This window comes from Lissotriton vulgaris, chromosome 10 (assembly GCF_964263255.1).
Source record: "Lissotriton vulgaris chromosome 10, aLisVul1.2, whole genome shotgun sequence".
Lineage (NCBI taxonomy): Eukaryota > Metazoa > Chordata > Amphibia > Caudata > Salamandridae > Lissotriton > Lissotriton vulgaris.
In genome coordinates, this window is record NC_141698.1 from 748,969,947 (window position 1) to 748,990,640 (window position 20,694).

General features: G+C 43.5%; 1 protein-coding gene across 4 annotated transcripts in view; it reads right to left on the reverse strand.

The window, feature by feature from the left end:
* Nucleotides 1-20,694, reverse strand: part of ACBD5 (acyl-CoA binding domain containing 5) — a 308,366-nt gene that overhangs the window by 132,643 nt on the left and 155,029 nt on the right. For all 4 annotated transcript variants that reach the window (XM_086941614.1, XM_086941613.1, XM_086941615.1 and 1 more), the window contains 2 exons: nucleotides 18,851-19,066; nucleotides 12,125-12,231 (listed from right to left, as the gene is read on the reverse strand). In XM_086941614.1, the coding sequence (XP_086797740.1) occupies nucleotides 12,125-12,231; nucleotides 18,851-19,066 (323 nt within the window). The remainder of the gene's footprint in view (nucleotides 1-12,124; nucleotides 12,232-18,850; nucleotides 19,067-20,694) is intronic.

Genomic DNA, 20,694 nt, shown 5'->3' on the forward strand with positions numbered 1-20,694 from the left:
GACCTTTAGGAGGAAGTGGGGGGGCAGGATAGTCGGTCAACCATCCGGCCTGTGGCGGTAAGGTCATGATCGGTGAGCAGTAATTTCAAGGTCCCTAGAGGGGGGCGCCACCCAGAATGGATGGGAGCGCTCGGGGGAGGCGGCCATTGGCCCCTTCCACGGGGAGGCGGCACCCACTAAGGATGGGTCGCCTAGGGGGAGACGGCCATAGGCCCCTCCCAGGGGGGAGGCGGTTAGATGCCCCTCCTACGAATTTCCCGGGGGCCGGATATCCGCGACGGCGGATAGAGAGTGTGGAGATGGGGGGGGGGGGGGGGGGGGGGGGTTGGGAGTCCACGCTGTCCTTCCTACAGATACCTCCCACGGGAACTCGGACGACCTTTAAGATGGCGTTGAGTGAAAAGGGGGCCCCCACGACAAGGGAAGTTACAGTTGGCAATGAGGGTAAAGTCCTCTGCGCATGCGCCACTCACACCGTAAGGGCGGGATTTTGGTAGTAGGGATCTGACACCGGTTAAGACCTTGCCGTTGGCCCTTAATGCTAGGATGTACAATTTTAATTTAGAATGTATGCATTTTCAGGATGCTAGACTCGGCTAGGAAACCTTTGTATTAGAGATCTGTTAAGGTTAGCCAAAGAACATGTCTTCATCAAAATGTAATAAATGTAAAATTGTACATAATTCATGAAACTTTTATTTAATGTTTTAAATTTTGTTTCATATTTTAATAAATACGGCCGGGGGGGTAACTCCCCCCCGCCTTCCAAAAAGTTCAAACCTGTGTCTGTCTTCTCCCATTGGGAAGTGGTGTTGGGAGGGGGTGGCGGGCATCCCGGCCATATGGAAAGGGGCGACCACTCGGTCCCCCCGAACGTATGGATGGGTGCCCCGATCCCCCCGGGAAACCATTTTGGGCGGGAGGCATGGCTCGGCTGGTATGCCCAAAGTGGCGTAGCCGGGGCGCGCCCTTTCCAGCCCAGGAGGGGTTGTCCTAGACACCGGCACGGAAGACCACGCCCGGTAGGCGTACCTGAGGAGGGTCCCCGCCCTCCCGCAGACGGATAAATAGAGCGGGAATCCGAAGAAGCGTCCTCTTGTTCCTGCGCTCTGAAGGCTGCACCACTCGTCGCTCGTGAGCCCTCGACGGAACAAGCGGCAATTTTGACCCACCCACCAGCCCCTATTGCAATGTTTGTTTGAATAAAGTTGTGGATTAAAAGAAGTATATAGGCCTTTTTTTCCTTTGTAGAGAAGTAAGGGAATGTTTTATGTAATGATGTTGCTTCTAGGACATTTTTTCCCTTTGTAGAAAAGTGTGATGACTCGTCAAGACTATGTCAGACTTTTTTCTTCCTTCGTAGATAAAACAACTGTCATATTTATTTTTTGGTCGGGCGGTAAGGTCATGATCGGTGAGCAGTAATTTCAAGGTCCCTAGAGGGGGGCGCCACCCAGAATGGATGGGAGCGCCCGGGGGGAGGCGGCCATTGGCCCCTTCCACGGGGAGGCGGCACCGACTAAGGATGGGTCGCCTAGGGGGAGACGGCCATAGGCCCCTCCCAGGGGGGAGGCGGCTAGAAGCCCCTCCTACGAATTTCCCGGGGGCCGGATAACCGCGACGGCGGATAGAGAGTGTGGGGATGGGAGGGGGGGTCCACGCTGTGCTTCCTACAGATACCTCACACGGGAACTCGGACGACCTTTAAGATGGCGTCGAGTGAAAAGGGGGCCCCCACTACAAGGGAAGTTACAGTTGGCAATGAGGGTAAAGTCCTCTGCGCATGCGCCATTCACACCGTGAGGGCGGGATTTTGGTACTAGGGCTCTGACACCGGTTAAGACCTTGCCGTTGGCCCTTAATGCTAGGATGTACAATTTTAATTTAGAATGTATGCATTTTCAGGATGCTAGACTCGGCTAGGAAACCTTTGTATTAGAGATCTGTTAAGGTTAGCCAAAGAACATGTCTTCATCAAAATGTAATAAATGTAAAATTGTACATAATTCATGAAACTTTTATTTAATGTTTTAAATTTTGTTTCATATTTTAATAAATACGGCCGGGGGGGTAACTTCCCCCCGGCCTTCCAAAAAGTTCAAACCTGTGTCTGTCTTCTCCCATTGGGAAGTGGTGTTGGGAGGGGGTGGCAGGCATCCCGGCCATATGAGCCTAGGTTTGTTTGTCGACAGTGCTCCTTCAGATTGATTATAGACCACTTTCAGACAATGTTCTGTGATGGAAACCTCAAAACTGTATGCAAAGGCACCCTCGGACTACTGAAAGTATGGCCATGCCATGCAGTATACACTTCTCCTTGGGCACACGCCTGCTTTCCCTTCAGAATAGAGCTGGGATGCAGTCTCTTGCCGGTCCAATCAAATCATATTATGACGGCAATCGATAGAACATTTACATAAAGAAATTGCGCAGTAAATGAGAGGTGCTTTTTTCCACACGTACGTCCTCGGCCAATAAAACAACATACTTGCTTCACTTCACTTAGTCACAGACACTACAGTACTACTAGTGCTGCGCATGCTAAAATGAAATAATGACTTACTTTTGGATTTAATGAGAGGCCTGCTGCTGCTCGAGTCATCGGGACACACGCTGCTTGCTTTTTGAGATGACTCGACCCATTCGACTGACTAGCGCCGCTGCAGATGCGCAGTACGATATGGCGGGCACAAAGTGGAAACATTGTTCTACTCTGCATTTGTCCGGCTCGAGGGGAAACTGATGATTCAGCGCCCAGGAGGAACAGACGGGCCGGGTTAATCCTGTTATTGATACCGCACTAACACTACTAATATTGCTGTTAGTTAGGCTGCTTGAGGCAGGGACCTCACCCGAGCAGTTAAAGGCAGGCGGCTGCGGCTCTAAATTTAAATATTTTACAAACAAATCGAAATCTGTGTAGACCCCGCCCTAAGAAATAAGTGCCAGTGCTAAGCACCGGAAAACACCAGCACAAATTAAGCACTGCAATAGCCCCTAAAAGGGGTACCCAAACCAGGACTTCCTTTCCCAAAGCAAAACACAGAAAATAAATGTCTGAAGAATCAGTACAATATAAATATTGGGGAACTGACTTCCCTGTGAGGAAAATTATGAGTAAAGGAATACAAATATTGTTGGGACTGGCCTCCCTGTGAGGAACAGTATGAATAAAGGAATCCTATCTCCTGCCATGGGGAATGGTGCCCCATTACTAGGTTGCGCTCTTAAAAAACAAAAGTGAACCTATGGAAAAAAAGGCTTGTGGAAGTAGACTATAGAAGAAATATGCCCAGTCCAGTCTTTATTCATATACCTGTAATGTGAGAGTGAATGGACACTCAAAAAGGAGTTTAGTAGATAGAAGGTATCAGGAGACTGTGATTAGCCTTTATATCTGTCCCACCAATCCGGAGGGAACTAGCTATATAATGTGCATTCATGTAGACGAAAAAGCACATAACTCCAGATATGCGACGTTAGAAATCGGGAATGAGTAGGGGTGTTAACCCAATAGTTTTGAGTGCTGCTGTCCCAAACTTCAAAAGCTTGTCTATAGATCTGCACATTAGCAGCCAGGAGAGTAAATACATCCTTTAAATCAGAGTCCCACTAAGTAAAGGACAATAAAACCTTGAAGGGTGGGAAGGAAAGGTGCAAGGAAAAAACAGGGCACTAGATTGCTCTTGACCCATAACAATTTATACCATTCATTAGAAACCAGACGAGAGCCTCAGTTTTAGGTTAGCCCAAGAAAGAGAGAAATCCCCGAAATAAGCAAGGATGCACTAGGATGGACCAAATGATGGACAAGGAACAGGAAACACTTGTACAGAGATAGTATGGAACAAGCACGGATGCATATGATGTGTGATGTTGGTAGAGAATGTGCTGTTCTCACCTAAAAATCCACAAAGAGATTCCATAGAGATCCCTTCAAACAAACCCCATCTCGCATGCATGGTACAAACACAGTGGCAAGGATCTTATGATCCTTGAAACACACTACTGGAAGCCACTTACATTCATTTTGGCCACTGTGTTGCTTTGCCCTCTCAAATAATAAAAAATACCGCCCTCCCACACGGAGGCACAAAAACGGCGAAGCAATAAAACCAACACATGGAAAGGGATTTCACTTTTATAAAATGAAACACATCAAAAGACTGTTCCCGAAAGGAGGCGTGGGGTTTATTTGTGCAAACTCTCTAACAAAAAGGCTTTACCAGATGTCAAATGAACAACATATGTATGTGTGTATATATTATATATATATATATATATATATATATATATATATATATATATATATATATATATTTCCGCACTTGCGCCTTTACTGCGACAGACTGCAATCCTTGGCCATCTGACAGAAAGAACACGGAAGACCCAGAGTGCAGGTGAGTTTCTTTATTTCTCAGCACACCACGCCAGCATAACGTTTCGGCCTACACAGAGGCCTTGGTCACATGACTCACTGAGAGAGTTGCGAGAAATTTAAAGTGCTCATGCAACAGCGACGGAAACATTTGATTGGTTACATTTAAAACAGTGGGAGTGTTTAACCGTGATTAATACTGATTTGCTTGCAATTGCAAAGGCGGGGAAACCAACCATATTTACACATTTGCCCTTCGCATTAATATCTGTTTAAATACATTTATGATATCCGATATTTCAAGGGAGTTATATTTACTAGTTCATGGGCACACAAGGTTTTTGCAAACTAAGAAATTTCATATAATTACAAAATGTGCAAAGAGAAACCCTCAAAAGAAGTCAAAATCACTTGAAAGCAAATATCTGAGAGCTGCCGGCATAAATGCCTTAAATGCTACAGAAACCAATGCACAGAATACCTAAAAGTCCCACATTTATAAAATATATACACACAATTTCATATATTTACACCTATATACAGTATAAATACTCCAAACTACTGTCATCTAGATAATTAATTATTGTGTAGTAGTATGATAATCGGATAAGAAGGGCACAAACATGCATACATTTTGACCTATCCCCTACTCAACCCACTATTGGATGTTTACAGACAATCAAACCAAAAGCCATCGCCGTTGAAAGTGCTAATTAGAACAAGTGCAATTAAAAACAAACTTTTTTTTCCTGAAGTACAAAACTTAACAACAGTTACACGAAATTTCTGAGGTATATAGCAACCACTTTTGTCAACCTTGATCGTATGACCTGGTGTCTCTTATCTTGCATAGTCATATCTGATCAACTCAAGACCACAGTAATGGTTAGTAGCAGGTAACATTTTTCCGTTTAGCCAACATTAATTCTGGGAAACAGTGGTGAGAGTGCAGCGGGAGGCCCTCAGATGTTATGTTTCTTACAAAGAAGTGTAAAAGTCCTCCGTGGAATTAAGACCGTTAGGGCTTTTGCTGTCCATCTCCAGGATGTATCTGGTCTCAAGTGCCCTTAAGATCCCATCCCGGTTACCACCTCTCCTCAATGGGCCCACCGAGTCAATAGCATAGTATTTAAGGAGACTGCTGTTGTTATCATGGAACTCCTTAAAATGTCGTGCCTTAAAATGTCGTGCGACAGGGTAAGTGGCGTCATTAGTATTGATTGCCCTGATATGCTGGAGCACCCTTTTGTGGACCTGCAATTTGGTACTACCAATATATTGCAGGCCACAGGGGCACTCCAGCACATACACCACATACTCCGACTTGCACGCGAGTTGTTTATTGATCTTACGAGGCACTGTAGAAAATGCTGTAAGGAACTCGGTCTTATTGAGTCCCTGGGAGCAAGCTTTACAGCTAGAACACTTCCTAAACCCCCGACTGGCAGCTAGCCAATTTTTAGGGGGTATTACCTCAGGACTAGATTTGACTAGTGCGTCCTGTAACGAGAACGCCTTCCTGTAGGTAATCGCTGGTCTATTAGGCATGTGTTCACCAATAAATGGATCCAGTTTGATCAGGTTCCAGTATTGGTTGACGATCTTCCTAAGTGCCCCGTGCTGACTGCTGTAGGTCCAGATGAGTCTGACAGGTTGCTCAGTGCTAGCATTGATGTTTTTCTGTGCTTTCTTGTGGGTCAGTGCTTCTTTGCGGGACAGGGCATTGGCTTTTCTAATAGCTGTATCAATCAGCCGCTCACTGTAACCCCGGGCTAGGAACCTTTGCTTGCTGGCTGCCTGCGCAGCTATGCAGTGGGAGTCCGTACTGCACACCCGACGAATTCTAAGCATCTCCCCATAGGGGATGCTTCTAATCAAGTGTGGGGGGTGATGACTTCCCGCATGCAAAATGGTGTTGCCCGCTGTAGGCTTCCTGTAAAGCTTGGTTTCTAGCCTACCTTGACTGACCTCCAATGTAACATCAAGAAAATGTGCTACCTGTTGGCTGATGTGAGACGTGAAAGACAAGTTGAAAGAATTAGAATTCAAAACATCAATGAAATTAACCGCTTCTTCATATGTTCCATGCCATATCATCAGAATATCATCGATATATCTGTACCATCGGATGATATGACGAGTACAGATATCATGGTGAATGCCCTTGAGGACCTGTCTCTCCCAGTACCCCATGTGGAGACAGGCGTAACTGGGAGAGAAGCAGGCCCCCATGGCAACACTCCTGACTTGTTGGTAGTATCGATTTAGGAACATGAAGTAATTATGGTGCAAACAGAAACCAATCGTGGCCAGCAACATTTTGTTATGCTCCACTAATTCTATGGGTCGCCTACCCAAAAAGAACTCGACAGCCCTTAACCCATCTGCATGCACTATACTTGTGTATAAAAATGACACATCTAGGGTAATCAACCAAAAGTCATTATTCCACTCAAGCTTATCCAATTTCCTCATTAAGTCACTTGAATCTTGAATATATGAGTCAAGTGACAAAACATGCTCTTGGAGGAACAAGTCAATGTACGTGGTGGCATTTTCCAGCAGACCCCCGCACGCCGATATGATGGGTCTACCTGGCGGCTTGGTCGCGTCCTTGTGCACCTTCGGGATATATATATATATTATATAGCGCTCGAAACTCTTCTTAGTTTTCAAGAACTAATATATATGTTGTTCGTGTGTGTGTGTATATATATCTATATATATATATATATATATATATCTATATATATATATATATATATATATATATATTTGTGTGTGTGTATGTGTGCAAGCAACAATATCACACTTATAAGTAGGCAAATGTAACTGTTAAATACAAGGCATAAAATACATGAAACAAAATACAAGCAGATAATAATATGGACACCCACTGCAAGAAATCAGAAAGACCTATACACTAAATACATTAGATGATTATAACCACCGGAGGGTTGCATGTGTACACAGACACACTCACACATCACAATGATGAATAGAGCCACAGGAGACTTGAATGTGTACCCAGACACACACATACATCACAATGTCAAATATCAAAATTAAAACGCCTCACTTGCTGCAAACACTGCATCTTAGCCCCCACTAGACTGTGGGATTCACAGCTGGGGTTAGGAGCCTCAGCAAACCGGGTTCTGACACACTTATCCAACAAGTAGGAGTTGCAAACGTTCGAGGAGTGGCATTAGCTTGGGGCACAACATGGAGGCAGAACATTGAAGGGACACCTTGCCAACATGAAGGAGGAGCTACACACACACACACACATGCCTGGAAATCCCAGTTGACGCACATATATTCTCTTCTGTTGCAGAGCTCCAACCACCAGATAAAGGCTGACCACAGAACACGTATCTTAGGCTGGGAGAGTGCAATGGTCCTCGCTTCATTCCAACTTTTATCTACCAATTTTACCTTTTCTCAAAACCATCGTCACCTTTAAGATAACAGATTCATTGGAAGAACAAGATCAAACAATAAACAGGACGAAGCCACAAGAAGGAATTGGGTGGGGTGGCTGGTTTCAAAGAACTATCATCTACCAAGGGGGGAATGAATAGCCCCGGGCACTTTTCAATCAGCTTAACACAAATACCAACACACTTGTGAACAGCTAGGCCATGCCTTTTGGATATAGACAAGGGAGAGCTTCAGGCAAAAGGGATGGAACAAAACTAGTTGATGTGCATGTACTCAAACTACAGGTCTACACTGACTCCCTAGTCCTTTTCAAGAATATTGTAAAGGCTCTACAACGCATTAATAAGGAGACATTACGAAACGAAACTAAAAGTCGCTGGTTAGGAAGGAACATCCATTATGCACAGTGTTCAAACCCTGGATAAAGGTTGACTGCTTGAACATATTTTGGTGGTCAAATTTGTTTTATGACTTCCATATGACAAGACATCGCTCCTACGAATATTTTCTACTTCAGATAGAGCAGGAGATTAAGATACTAAATGTATTTAATTATTTTAGGAATTTATATAGGCAATGAATGGCAGCAGGGCACCTTACATTGGCATGAGGTACATGTTGGCCTTTGGACTCTGTGCACTTTACCACTTCTAACCAGTGCTAAGGTGCTTGTGCTCTTGCCCTAAAACATTCCAACATTGGCATACCATTGACTGGACTATTTCATTTACTTGTTAGACCCTACTATAGTGTTATACCATATATCCAGGGCTGTAAATTAAATGCTACTAGTAGTCCTGCAACACCTATTGTGCTACCTACTTAAGTCTCTCCTTAAAGTGTCCTAGACCTGCCACTCCAGCCTGAATGCAGTTTTAAACTGCCATTTCGACTTGGGGAAATAAACCCTTTCCCAGGCCTAAAACTCAAATATACATATATTTAAACAGCCAGTAGGGCAGGATGCATTGAATTTCAAACGTTCAACACGTACTTTTAGGTTTTACATGTCCTGGTAGTTAAAACTCACACATTTGTTTTTCACTACTGTGAGGCCTCCCTCTCCCAAAGGATAACATTGTGTTTAAGTGGCATATAAATACATTACACATTGCCTATAAGTTAATCCTAAGTGCTTTGTGCGAAGCTATCAGAGGGTCAAGGCTTGTGGCTACTGCTTGAGGACTCACACCACCTTCAAACAGCAATCCAATTCCTCATTGGGCTGGTTTTTCTTCCTTTGTCAGTGACTTATTCACATTATTATAATAAAATAGAGACAGCCAAACAGGGGGACATCCTTTATAATATTACTCAAGCACTAAAAATGGGCAACAGATAATAAAGCATGGAAAACATTTTTCAGGAAATAATTGTTGTTTTAAGTTTCTTTCAACATCAAAATGTTTCTAATACTACATAACATCCCGTACTATATGATTAACCATTCTATCCATTGAGCCTAATGTAGGAAATGTGGTATATAATGATGTCACAATGTACCCTATGCTGGGAAACAATCCACTTCACAAATTCCTTTTAAAATAAGCTTAACTACATCTGATTAGAAACAACATTTAAATAGATGACCAGACTCTTCTTAAACACAGGACCGAGCTATGTGACTCGAATCTGGCACAGATGCTATCTGGTGAGGCCCTTATCACAGAGGGTAAAAAGGTGATTTCAAATATTGACAATTTAATTCTCTCTACATTTCGAAGGTTATTACCCTGAAAAGAACATTTTCTAATTACAAAAATGTGAATGTGCTCTTTGTGCAGGATTTGCTTGACATATGTTGTTGTACCTGTCCACGTCAGCAAACCCTAGCATCACTATGAAATAGTACAGGTTAGTCGGGGAAGATATGAGCTTTCTCAAGACTAACTCAATACCAGTACCTCTGTGGGCTTCATACAAGATTGCCTTTTGGGGACCACAACTGAAAGTGTGACTATGTCTCAGAGACACACACTGTATTCGCTGCCAGCTCCTGCGGTTGCAAAAAGAACAAATGATGGACAGAATGCTGACCCAATCAAACATTCACCTACAGTCAAAGATCTAGGTTAAATCCATCATTTTCTTTGCACCTCACGCTATTCCAGTTTAGACCCTGCCATATGCAAATCAGTCTTGATCCTGCTCCCCATGGGAACAGTTCAGCACGAACTGCCAGGCAATGTCCTCCCTGGACCAGAAAAAAGCATCCTATGACCGGTTTCGGGGTTTAAGCCCTCATCAGCCAGGCTAGCTTGAATTTGGTGGCGTATCGAGCACGAGACCAGCATCTGGACATACTCCTCCCACTTAGGGTGACAAATGCAAGAAGAACAGATGATGGTCAGAATGCTGAACCAATGAAATATTCGGGCTGGACTATTCCCAATGGGAGCAGGGTAAAGACTGGCTTGCATATGGCTGGGTTTGAACTGGGGTGGCATAGTGAGCAAAAGAATAAAGAATTCAACCCAGATCTCGGGGGGTGGGCAGGGGGGGGCTGTCGGGAAAACTAAGCAAGCTATTGCCCAGAGTCACATGGTGCTGGGCTAAACTGCCACGGGCACCGGGGATCGAACTGTGAACCCTGTGGTCCGGAGTCAGGCACCCTGGCCGCTGCGCCACATCTCTTCCACTTTGTTTGCTATGTTCGCAATAAGTGGCCAAGGGTATGCCCAGACTTGGGTCCCTTGCTCTCTGTGCCACTGGATTCAGGCTAGCCTGGGTGATGAGGAATGAAACCCTAAAACCAGTCCCAGGATGCTTGATTCAGGTCCATGGAGGACTTAGCCTGGCAGTTCGGGCTGTACTGTTCCTATGAGGAGCACGATCAAGACCTATTTCCATATGGATGGGTTTGAACTGGGGTGACACAGTGACCAAAAGAACAATGGATTCAAACCAGATCTCTTGACTGGGGGTGAGTGGGTGAAATGTTTCAGCACTCTGTCCATCATCTTGTTGTGTTAGTCTCTGCGGTTGGGCAGTGGTAGTGTGGCGGAGGAAGGAAAAGGGAGACTGTCAGCAGGCCACTAAACCCTGAATATTGACCAACATCAGCTCACATGATTCTCCAACATGGAGAAGGAGCAGAGAACAAAAGGGATGCTAGTTTTGCAGGATGGGTTGACATCTCCACCCCACGTGATTTGGAACATAAAGAAAGAAGGTGTGGGGTCCATTTATAAAGGAATTGGGTCTCCTGGGAAACAACGTCTATGACAACCAATTGCAAGACAAAGGAAAGGGACAGGACACTGTTCTAGTTTATCAAATGTGGTGCAGGAAAACAGCCCCAGAAAAAGATTAGCAAGACTGCATTCCCTATATATAGCCTCCTTACAACTCCTTGATGAAGAAGCTCCAAAACTGGTGGACAGAGTGGTACATCCCTCTTCTTTTCCATATGACATGAGGGTACATCAAGGGTGTGAAAGGATATGCCAAAAAGGAGGGCGAAGGTGGTCAGAGCATGTGGAACACAAAAGGAATAACACCTGAAAAACTTGTGGGAGGAGTGAAACATCCCTCCATTTCTCCATAGGCCGAATAGAATCCTGATTACCACCAAGAACCTCCACGTCTAAGAGCTCACAGAACAATGAAAGAAACCTCTTATATATATATATATAAAAAAGTGAAAGGGAAGAACTAGCCTTTGCCACTAGGACTAAGAGACATCAATTTTGTGTTGTGATGTGTAGAACACAAGATAGATTTTAACTATTGATGAATTGTTAAGGATAAAGAAAACACTAATCAAACTATTCATGTACAGAGTAATTTTTTTCTACTAAAGGCCAATCCTACATTTTTGTATTTGTCAAAGACTGAATAAAATGTCCATGTAGAGGCTCATCACCTCATTTGTCTTCTAACTTTCCGCCTGGGTCCTGTGTGTATCCCAATGCTCAGTATCTCATTTTATGAGAACTACATAAAAAATACTGGAGGATTTGCTTTACATTGTGCACTTTGGAGTGAACTTATTATGTATTTTGATTTTAGTATCCAGAATTACAGGTCACTCTATTATGTTTTATCACATTCTATGGGCTTAGTATCCAAGTTTGACACACTTTTGAGCTTTTCCTCAGTATCATTATTACAGTGCACCTTTCTCTTTAGAAGCTATTAGATGAAAATATATTTGACTATATGCTTATAGAATGTTCGTTCATGGATCCAGCCTCTTTGGCCTTTTTAGTATTTAATGTATATACTGTGAAGAAAATAAATAAACAGAAATAATCCATATTTGAAAAGCTCCAAAGCAATGTCACAATAAAGATTATTTACCTCTTCTTGCCCAAACTGTTCCATAGAGTCACAGAAAACCTCGCTGTCTGAATCGCTTGTTAAGTGTTGCATTCCAGTAATGTCTTCAAGAAGCTCCTTATCAGCATCTGTAAGCAGAAAACAAAGTAATCCTTTGAGGGAATTGCCCATGTGAATCACTGGGAATTCCACTTAGTTGTGCTGCTCAAGCTCCACTAACTCAATAGGTGGACAGAGGGCCAACATATGAAAAACCTCGCCAGACTTCAGCTCCAATAACATGTGTAACTGTGACAGTTTTACGGTAAGTGAATCTCAGACGTAGTTCAATGCAGAGCACAGGAAATGCTAACTTTATGTTACTCTCAAGGCATTCCTGTCAATAACTATCAAAATACTAGATACAAGACCTGTCTCCTGAGTAATATAAGGAGGAATTTCCCATGAACTCTCTTGTCTAGTCATAATGGTATTCCACCATACACCCCCAGTTCCTCTTTGACTTCAATTCCATTCTGTGCCCACCTTGATCCTAAATGGAGACAAATATCCCAGCTTACCCCGTCCTACAGCAGATGCTACAGTATTCCCACTCGAAAATCACCCAGTTTGCATGTGTGGGGTAGGGTACACCTGGGGAACTTGCTTCAAAACTGCTGCATTTTTTCAAGATAATACCATGGTCTTAGCAGTTTCCAAAAATGTGTAGCTGGCTGTTTCTTTTAAATAAACCATGTACATTTTACAACAAATATTACACTCCAGTAATAGATAATGCATTGCATTCTAAAATAATCCAATGTGATCGCTTATATAGGAGGCAGTTCTGCATCTCATTCTAACCACCAGGAGTCTTAATACCATGCACGTTTCAAGATGAAGATTTAAAGAAAATGTAATGTTTCCTATAGCAATAAGATAGTTTGGCTACTAGATTGTTAAGCGCTTTATCTCAAATAATGTATTCAAGTATTGCTCAAAACAATTACCTTGTTATTTCTATAAGAGTTCAAAAGCTTTGTATAATTTAGCATCTCCTATGAAGTCATTGGGTTTTGTGTAGCCGGGCCAGAAATTATCAAGTAAGGATGAAATAGTACCGGCCTCAGGTTACACCGGAAAAACTTGTAGTTGCCCAGTGCCACACCTTGTAATTAGGGCCTAAATATATGCACTTCTTTGGTCTGACCATTAACCAATGTAGTTATCTCTCTACCCTTCTCTATCCCAATGAAAGTAAAATGCCATTCTCAATTTAAACAAAATAGCAATCGGAAAAATGTGTTCTTTTGCTCTTTTTTAGGTTTCGCCTGGGGCACGGAGCTCCTAGCTCCGCCCCCAGGAGAAATCTTTAGTTTTGCAGTATGGGGGACTTTAATCCGCCCTCTGTTCCATTGGCTAGCTCCATAAATGGAGGCTAGCCATTGGAACAGAGATCTGTCCGTCATTCACGGACCAGATTCGTGGGCGTTCCAGCGATTTTTTCCCTGGGCGTTCCCTCTGTGTAGTCATGCGGCGGTGGGCGGAGTTGTTTTTTTTTTTTAGTCTCGGCATCCAGCTCATTCCGCGGCCGACCGCCGCCGCCGGAGGAAGTCCAGTTCCAGGTGAGTGCTTTTGATTCCGCCCCCCCTCCCGCTGTCCGTGTGCCCCTTCCCGCCCCCCCTCCTGCTGTCCATTTGCCCGTTACCGCCCCCATCCCACTGTCCGTGTCTTCCCCGCCCCCCTCCCGCTGTCCGTGTGATTTCCCGCCCCCCCTCCTGCTGTCCGTGCCTTTCCTTGTTGTCCTCTGCGCTTGCTATTACTACCAGTGAGTTACTTCGTTTGGGGCAAAAAATGATATTGGTCACGGTCGGGCAGTTTGAGTCCGTCTTCTATTCCTATAAGAAGGAAGAGGTGATAAGGCCGAGGAGTAACATTGGTATAATTATATAGACTGATCGGGATCAAATGGATCTAATAAGTGTGTATGTCATTAAAGAACATGGCAAAATGCTCATGGACGGCAGAACGAAGAACTGCAAAGGCATGTTTAATTTACATAATCGTGGTCACTGATTGTCTAGACAGTCTTTTTGCTATATCTAGTTTCAAGAATAAATACTCAAAATACGTTAAAACATGTTTCTCTTTAAATCATTCACGTGTCTTTTCTTTGAACAGTGAAAAGTTAACCATTACAAGATGGCCGCCATGATCATCTACTAGGTGCTCATCTCGACCATCAACTGCAACTGCGGCCAATAGCTCTCGGTGCCTGGAAAGGTTAGATGGAGACTACATTTCCAATCAGGACGAGGCGCGCATGCGTAAAGTTGGTAGTCCTTGGCAGCGCTGCTGGTGGCTGTGATCGGACGGGGGTGACAGTCTCCGTAGTGAAGATGCAGTGCTGGAACCGCGTGTACTGTGTCCTGAGTTCGGTGAGCAGAGAGCCAGAGTCCCCAAATGTGTCTGGGAAGGAACACAGCCACATGACAGTTATTGGGACAGTGATTGCCCGCAAGCCTCCCGTGGGCCCACGAACCTGACATTGGTAGGGTGCAGGGGGTGGTATTAAGGGTGTAGTGTTTAGATGCCCCCTTGTGCAACTACATACGACACCGAGAAGAAGACAACCCTCTTTCGAGTTGCGCTCGCTGTACACGTAGCTCATAAGTGAACCCATGTCAAATGTGACACTATCAGCCAAGCCTGAGATTTTAGAGATCGCTTTGTCTTATGAAACTTGTACTTTTCTTTTTCTGCTTGTAAACACCGGTCTGTCCATTCCGGCACCCATTCTGTTGAACATTTCACCCAAGGCTATTAAACACCTTAAAAGTTTCTACGTGGTTGTGCAAAATGTAAACAATGAAGAGAGCTCAGTTCTAGTCTCAAGTTGTAGTTTAGCGACATTTTCTCTAGGTGCTGAACATTTTCAAAAATATATTTAAATGTTGTTTAGTAACTGTATTCTCGTCTTATCCTGTTCCAACTTTAGATTTTTTTTCTCCAAATGACGGTGCTGTAAAGCCTGGCTATTCTTGCTGAACTGGCAATTAGTAAAAATAATAGGTTATTTTCTATCCATGCTTTAGGAAGTTATGCTTGCCGTTAACAATGGTTCATTTCAATTTGTTTCGTAGTGATAATACTCTGGAAAAAAAGAACCACTGGCCATCTGCCTCCCCTCTGGTTAGAACAGAATGACATAATTGAGGAAACCAGGAAAACGAAACAACTGTACCCCCCTGCCCACCACCCTTCCCCCTCCCCCTCCCACACAAGCACACCTTTCCTTGGGTATATGGGATGGTACTGTGTTCAACTGAATGCATATTAGAGGGGTTCCTCTGATTCATGGGCAATTCTTGGTGTGGTTGCGACCCGGTTTTGTGTGTGCCTCTGTTGCCTGCTTGCGGTCCGGTTTTGTGTGTCCCTCTGTTGTTTGCTTGCAGTCCGGTTTTGTGTGTGCCTATGTTGCCTGCTTGAGACCCGGTTTTGTGTGTGCCTCTGTTGCCTGCTTGTGATCCAGTTTTGTGTGTGCCTCTGTTGCCTGCTTGCGACCCGGTTTTGTGTGTGCCTATGTTGCCTGCTTGCAGTCCGGTTTTGTGTGTGCCTCTGTTGCCTGCTTGTGACCCGGTTTTGTGTGTGCCTCTGTTCCCTTCTTGTGATCCAGTTTTGTGTGTGTGTCAAATGCAATAGGTGTCGCATTGCGAGAGATTAGGCTATTGGCTTTGTAAATGACAATGCCATTTATTTATGTTTTCAAAGCCAACACATAAATAAAAATGTTGTCATTTACAATGCCAATAGCTCTAACTTTTCCAAAGGCGAAACCGTTGCATTGTAAATGCTTGTTTATCTGTGTAGTCTACAGCTTAACACAAACAAGAGCGAACAATTTGGACACGTGTTAGCACCCTTAGCTCTCTAGTTACCTACCATAGGGACAAGGAAACAGCACCTGTTATCAGTTCACCTGAAAATGTCTAAAACATATCTAAGTGATCAAATGCTGTGAAAATAGCGCGTTTTCAATATCACAAGGCCATCCTGATACCAAAAAGCTGTTTTTAGAAAAAAGGTAAGTGAAGCAACAGTCTAGCATCTACAAACTTTGCAACCAGATTATCACATTTTCCTCATTCTTTTGCTTCTTTCTTGTTATGTGTTTCGGAGGAAATTCAACCTGCAAAGGGGTGACATCAGAACGACCAGAAGTCAACTTAAATTCATGACCCAGCACTGGGTTACCAGATTCGGATGTGGTTTCATATGTCTTCTTTCCTTCTTTCCTGTCATACTATTTTTATTTGCACTGATTGAATAGGTGTCAATAAAATAAAACCTACCACAAACGTAGTTGACCTAGTCCCTGGGTGGTTTCTAAAGCAATTTACAGACCAGCCAACTGACATGAATGACATGGTGCTACAAACATTAAACAAATGTGATTACTTTAGTGTTTTTCATCATATGACCGACATATATAATATGCATAGTTCGCACACAATTATTAACGAGGTGGTGGCGCTAAAAAGGGCTCTTTGCACACTGTTCCTCATGTCTTAATGCACTTAGTGCCAAGCTGTTTTAAGTGATATACTTATTTGTATTTAGCACACACATTTTCAACCACGAAATTGAGGATGAACATTATCTGGTATTAACTTGCATATGGTTCACTTTTCTCTTGGGTTTTAGATCTATACCACCAATTTTACAGACCGGCGCAAAGACCGGAACATTTATTTGCTCGGACCAAGAGCTTACACACAATCTCTGGGAAGCAGCCAGCAGACTTTTTACAATCTGTAATAAATTGTGTTGATCCGGCATCTAATACAGTAGATTCAAGCTTTTATGTAACAAGGCCAAATGATTTTATTCATCTTTTGAAACATTGAAAATGTAAATAGGAACGTTTGTCACACAGATAATTTTAAGTTACAATTGTAATGGTTTTAATTAATACACAATAAAAGATTTCTGATTTCTGAGTGTGCCACACAATATGGGCTTCCTTGACACATTCATCCAGATGCGGAGTTGAAATCACACAGCGTGAGGCAAACAGAGCTGGAAAGCCTACTGAGAGTGGCTGCCCAGCTTGAATGAAGATGATTTACACAGCCAATGTCCATTATAGGCATCTGACCATTCGCAGGACATTGATGGCAGCTTCAGAAGCTTTTAAAAAAAATTATTTTCTGGGTGGCGACGGAGTGGCCAGGGGGTTGAGGATGTAAGCACTATATAGACAGTGGTTGGTACAAAGACCTGTCCCATTCAAGGTCCCACCCACTAATCACATAGTAGATATTTATGATAATTTGCCTGGTCTCGACTTAGCTACTGTAAGCTTACTTTGTTGGTAACATGGATACAGCCTTTAAGGACGGACACTCCTTTCTCCTAGAAAATATTAATTAACCTGCTTATAGAAAAAAAATTACCTAGTTGCTTATCAAAAACTACTATCTAAGATCAAGAAATGAATGAGGTGACACTGGGTCCAGTTAAAAAGGCCAACAAGAAGGTCATCAACTCTGGATCCAAGCCTAATGTGGTCCCATTTCAAATTACTTTCCTTATTCTTTGAGACTGCCACAGTTTTTAGGGTTACAGTCAAAGATTTAGGTGTGTAACTGTACTGCCTAGTTACATGCATCTGCATACTTGATATTGTCAAGGGGTCCTACATTCAAAGTTAAAGTTTGAGTAAAGTCTGGCCTTTTCAAAATAAAGTGAGTTATGAGTCAAAGCTCTAACTAGTCTACCTAATTTAACAAGCTATCCCTTGTAAAATACATATGTCGAATTTGCAAAAAGCATTAAAGGACAAATACGTCTCTGTGACTTGGTGAGATCTACAACTCTTTCAGGAAGGTAGTCAAATCATGTCCAAAATAGTCTGCCTGGTTCATAAACTTTGTTTATGGAAACTAAGGAAAGGTACAGCTAAACCCCTAGAAGAAGCATTCAACTTACTAACCAGGGATACCTTGTAGTATTCAAATCCAAAGTGATCAGTGCTTTTTAAGTCCAAGTTCTACTAACATGGAATAAAGCCCCTGCCACCCTTTGGCTCAAGAACAATTGCCTGAGAGTTTAGACAGACTTAAAGTAAGGTTGGTTCTACTAGACCAACTTCTCCTCCCTCCAATCTGTTCCTCAACCGGTGCTTTATGTTCAGTGCAGACAGATGGGGAGATCATTAATGGAAATGTTCTCTTCCTACCTGAGCCGCTGGATTCCTCCCATTTGCCTGAAGCATGCGATCATAAAAGCCGTCTCTGCTACGTTTTTCACTCTGCTGCTCTATACTTCTCAAATGGACTATTACTAACTAGCCATCCGCCCCTTCCACCCTGCACACATCCGTGTTCTCCATCAGTGAACCCCTTTCAAAATCTGCTTTTTAAAAGAGACTTTTACAATTTTCAACATTACATTTCCACATTACTTTTCCATCTTGCTGGTCTAATGTGGCAGCAATAAAATGATAACGGTGTCAAGATTATCTGTTATACAGTAATGTGCATTGACCTATACAGTGATTGATAAGCAATATTTCATATTATTCAACTACAGTTTACCTCTGAGACACATTGTTAAATGTAACAATATACAAGTAGCAGCATATCAACAATTTTTTTTTGGCACATTCTGTACATTGCTAAGGGGTCAGGTTTAAAATTAAAATATTCTTCTTAACACATGTCCTTGCTCAGAACAGGGTGAAGTGGAACCAGGATGGTGGGTTACCTTTGTCCGTGCATGCATCCGGCAAAGCTGCAGGCTGCACACTAGCATTACTTTGTTGTATGTCTTCCTCATGGTTTGTACCGTTCAGAGTCGCTTTAGACTTGCTGTCATTCGTAAACGCTGGAGAGAAACTGTTTGTTGAGTTGTCAAAGCCATTGGTGAGACCAGTCTCCGAGCCTTCTTCAGCTACTTTGTTATGCTCCACAATCAATTCATCTACGAAAATGAAAGGGACTATTAATAAACATCACGTAAGACAAACCCCGATTTTCCTACTTCATTTCCATACAATTTATGAAAGTGAACACAAAAATATATTAGAAAAATACTTCATTTTCTTTGGCAAAGCCACAGATTAACTCATAAACAGAGATTGGATTTGAATTATAACATAGTAGATATGGAAAGTAACCCTTTAGGGGAGACAACTTATTTTTAATAGAATGTCAGGACTTAAGTCAGTAGATACTACAAGATAATGAATCACAGTAAAAAATAAAACATACACAACATGGCGATGACCAGCACCAGAGCACAGGATCCCAGGTAAAAAAAACAATCAGAGGATTTCCGATACATGAGACAAAATAACACTTCACAAATGGGATTGCTGGAGAAGTCAGAGTAGAGCAGCAAACAGACAATCGCTATGAAAACTCAGCAGACCAAGTGTATCCATTATACCCATACTAATTTAGGCGTGATTGTGAAGTACACTAGGGGAATGAATGTATAGTAACTAAAAGCATCTGAGTCTTGGAAGTCTAGGGTCTACAACTTAACCCGACGAAATCCACCTTGGTCCCCCTTCACCCCTCGCGAGCCTGCTTTGAATGGCAGTCTACTATCCCCCTGCGGAGACAATCGTCTAAATATCTGGGGATCTGGATAGCCCTGCTCCCTGAGCTGGAGTGGGCTCTCAAGCTTACAACCCTGTTCACGAAAGCCAAATCCGATCTCAAGCGTTTGCAGTCCCTCCTGCTTAACTTCCTCGGCAGAGGAGCATTTTTTAAAATGACGATCTTTCCCCGCTTTTTATACATTCTACAGAACATCACTTTTCATCTCCCTGGTAGCTGGTTTTGTGAGTTTGATGGGGTAATTACCAAGTTTCTGTGGGGGGGCGGCAGACCACGTATGGCCCTAGTCCGTTGTCGGATACCTCCCTTTGATGGGGGTATGGGGATGACCAACCTCCACCTCTACTACCTGGCCACCCGGCTTGTCATCCATGACTGGTTTGCTGTGGGCTGGTCTGACCCGGTCTACCGGACCGAGCTCAGAACTATGGACTTCCCTCAGCTTCAGGACTACCTGTACAGGTCCCCTATCCCACAGACTATCCCGCCCATTACCAGAGTGGTCCTAATGGGCTGGCGCTCGGCCCTGTGCTACACACAATGGGACACGAAACTCCCCTCAGTGGCACGGCACATGGCTACTCGAAGTATCGGCTCTTAGAGGCTTTCAACAATGGGACTGGATCGGGATTACACTCCTTGGGGATGTCTGGGTTGGTGATCACATCCGGGCCTTCCCCGATCTGCAACAGATCCACTCCCTTTACTGTACACAATTTTACAAATATCTGCAACTCTGCCACGACCTCCATACACATGTTTCACCAGATACCTCACTCCCCGAATTGAACCCGCTCGAGGCGCAGGTCATGATGGGCGATATGGGAAAAGGGGGAATGTTGCGGATCTATCATTCATTGGTGAACAGCGGCCCTACCACTTTAGATGTGCTCCGAGCTCGTTGGGAGGGATGGCAGGGCCCCCTGGAGGAAGCAGACTGGCGAGAAGCTCTAATGGCTCCCAAAACTCTAACAACCTCCTCTA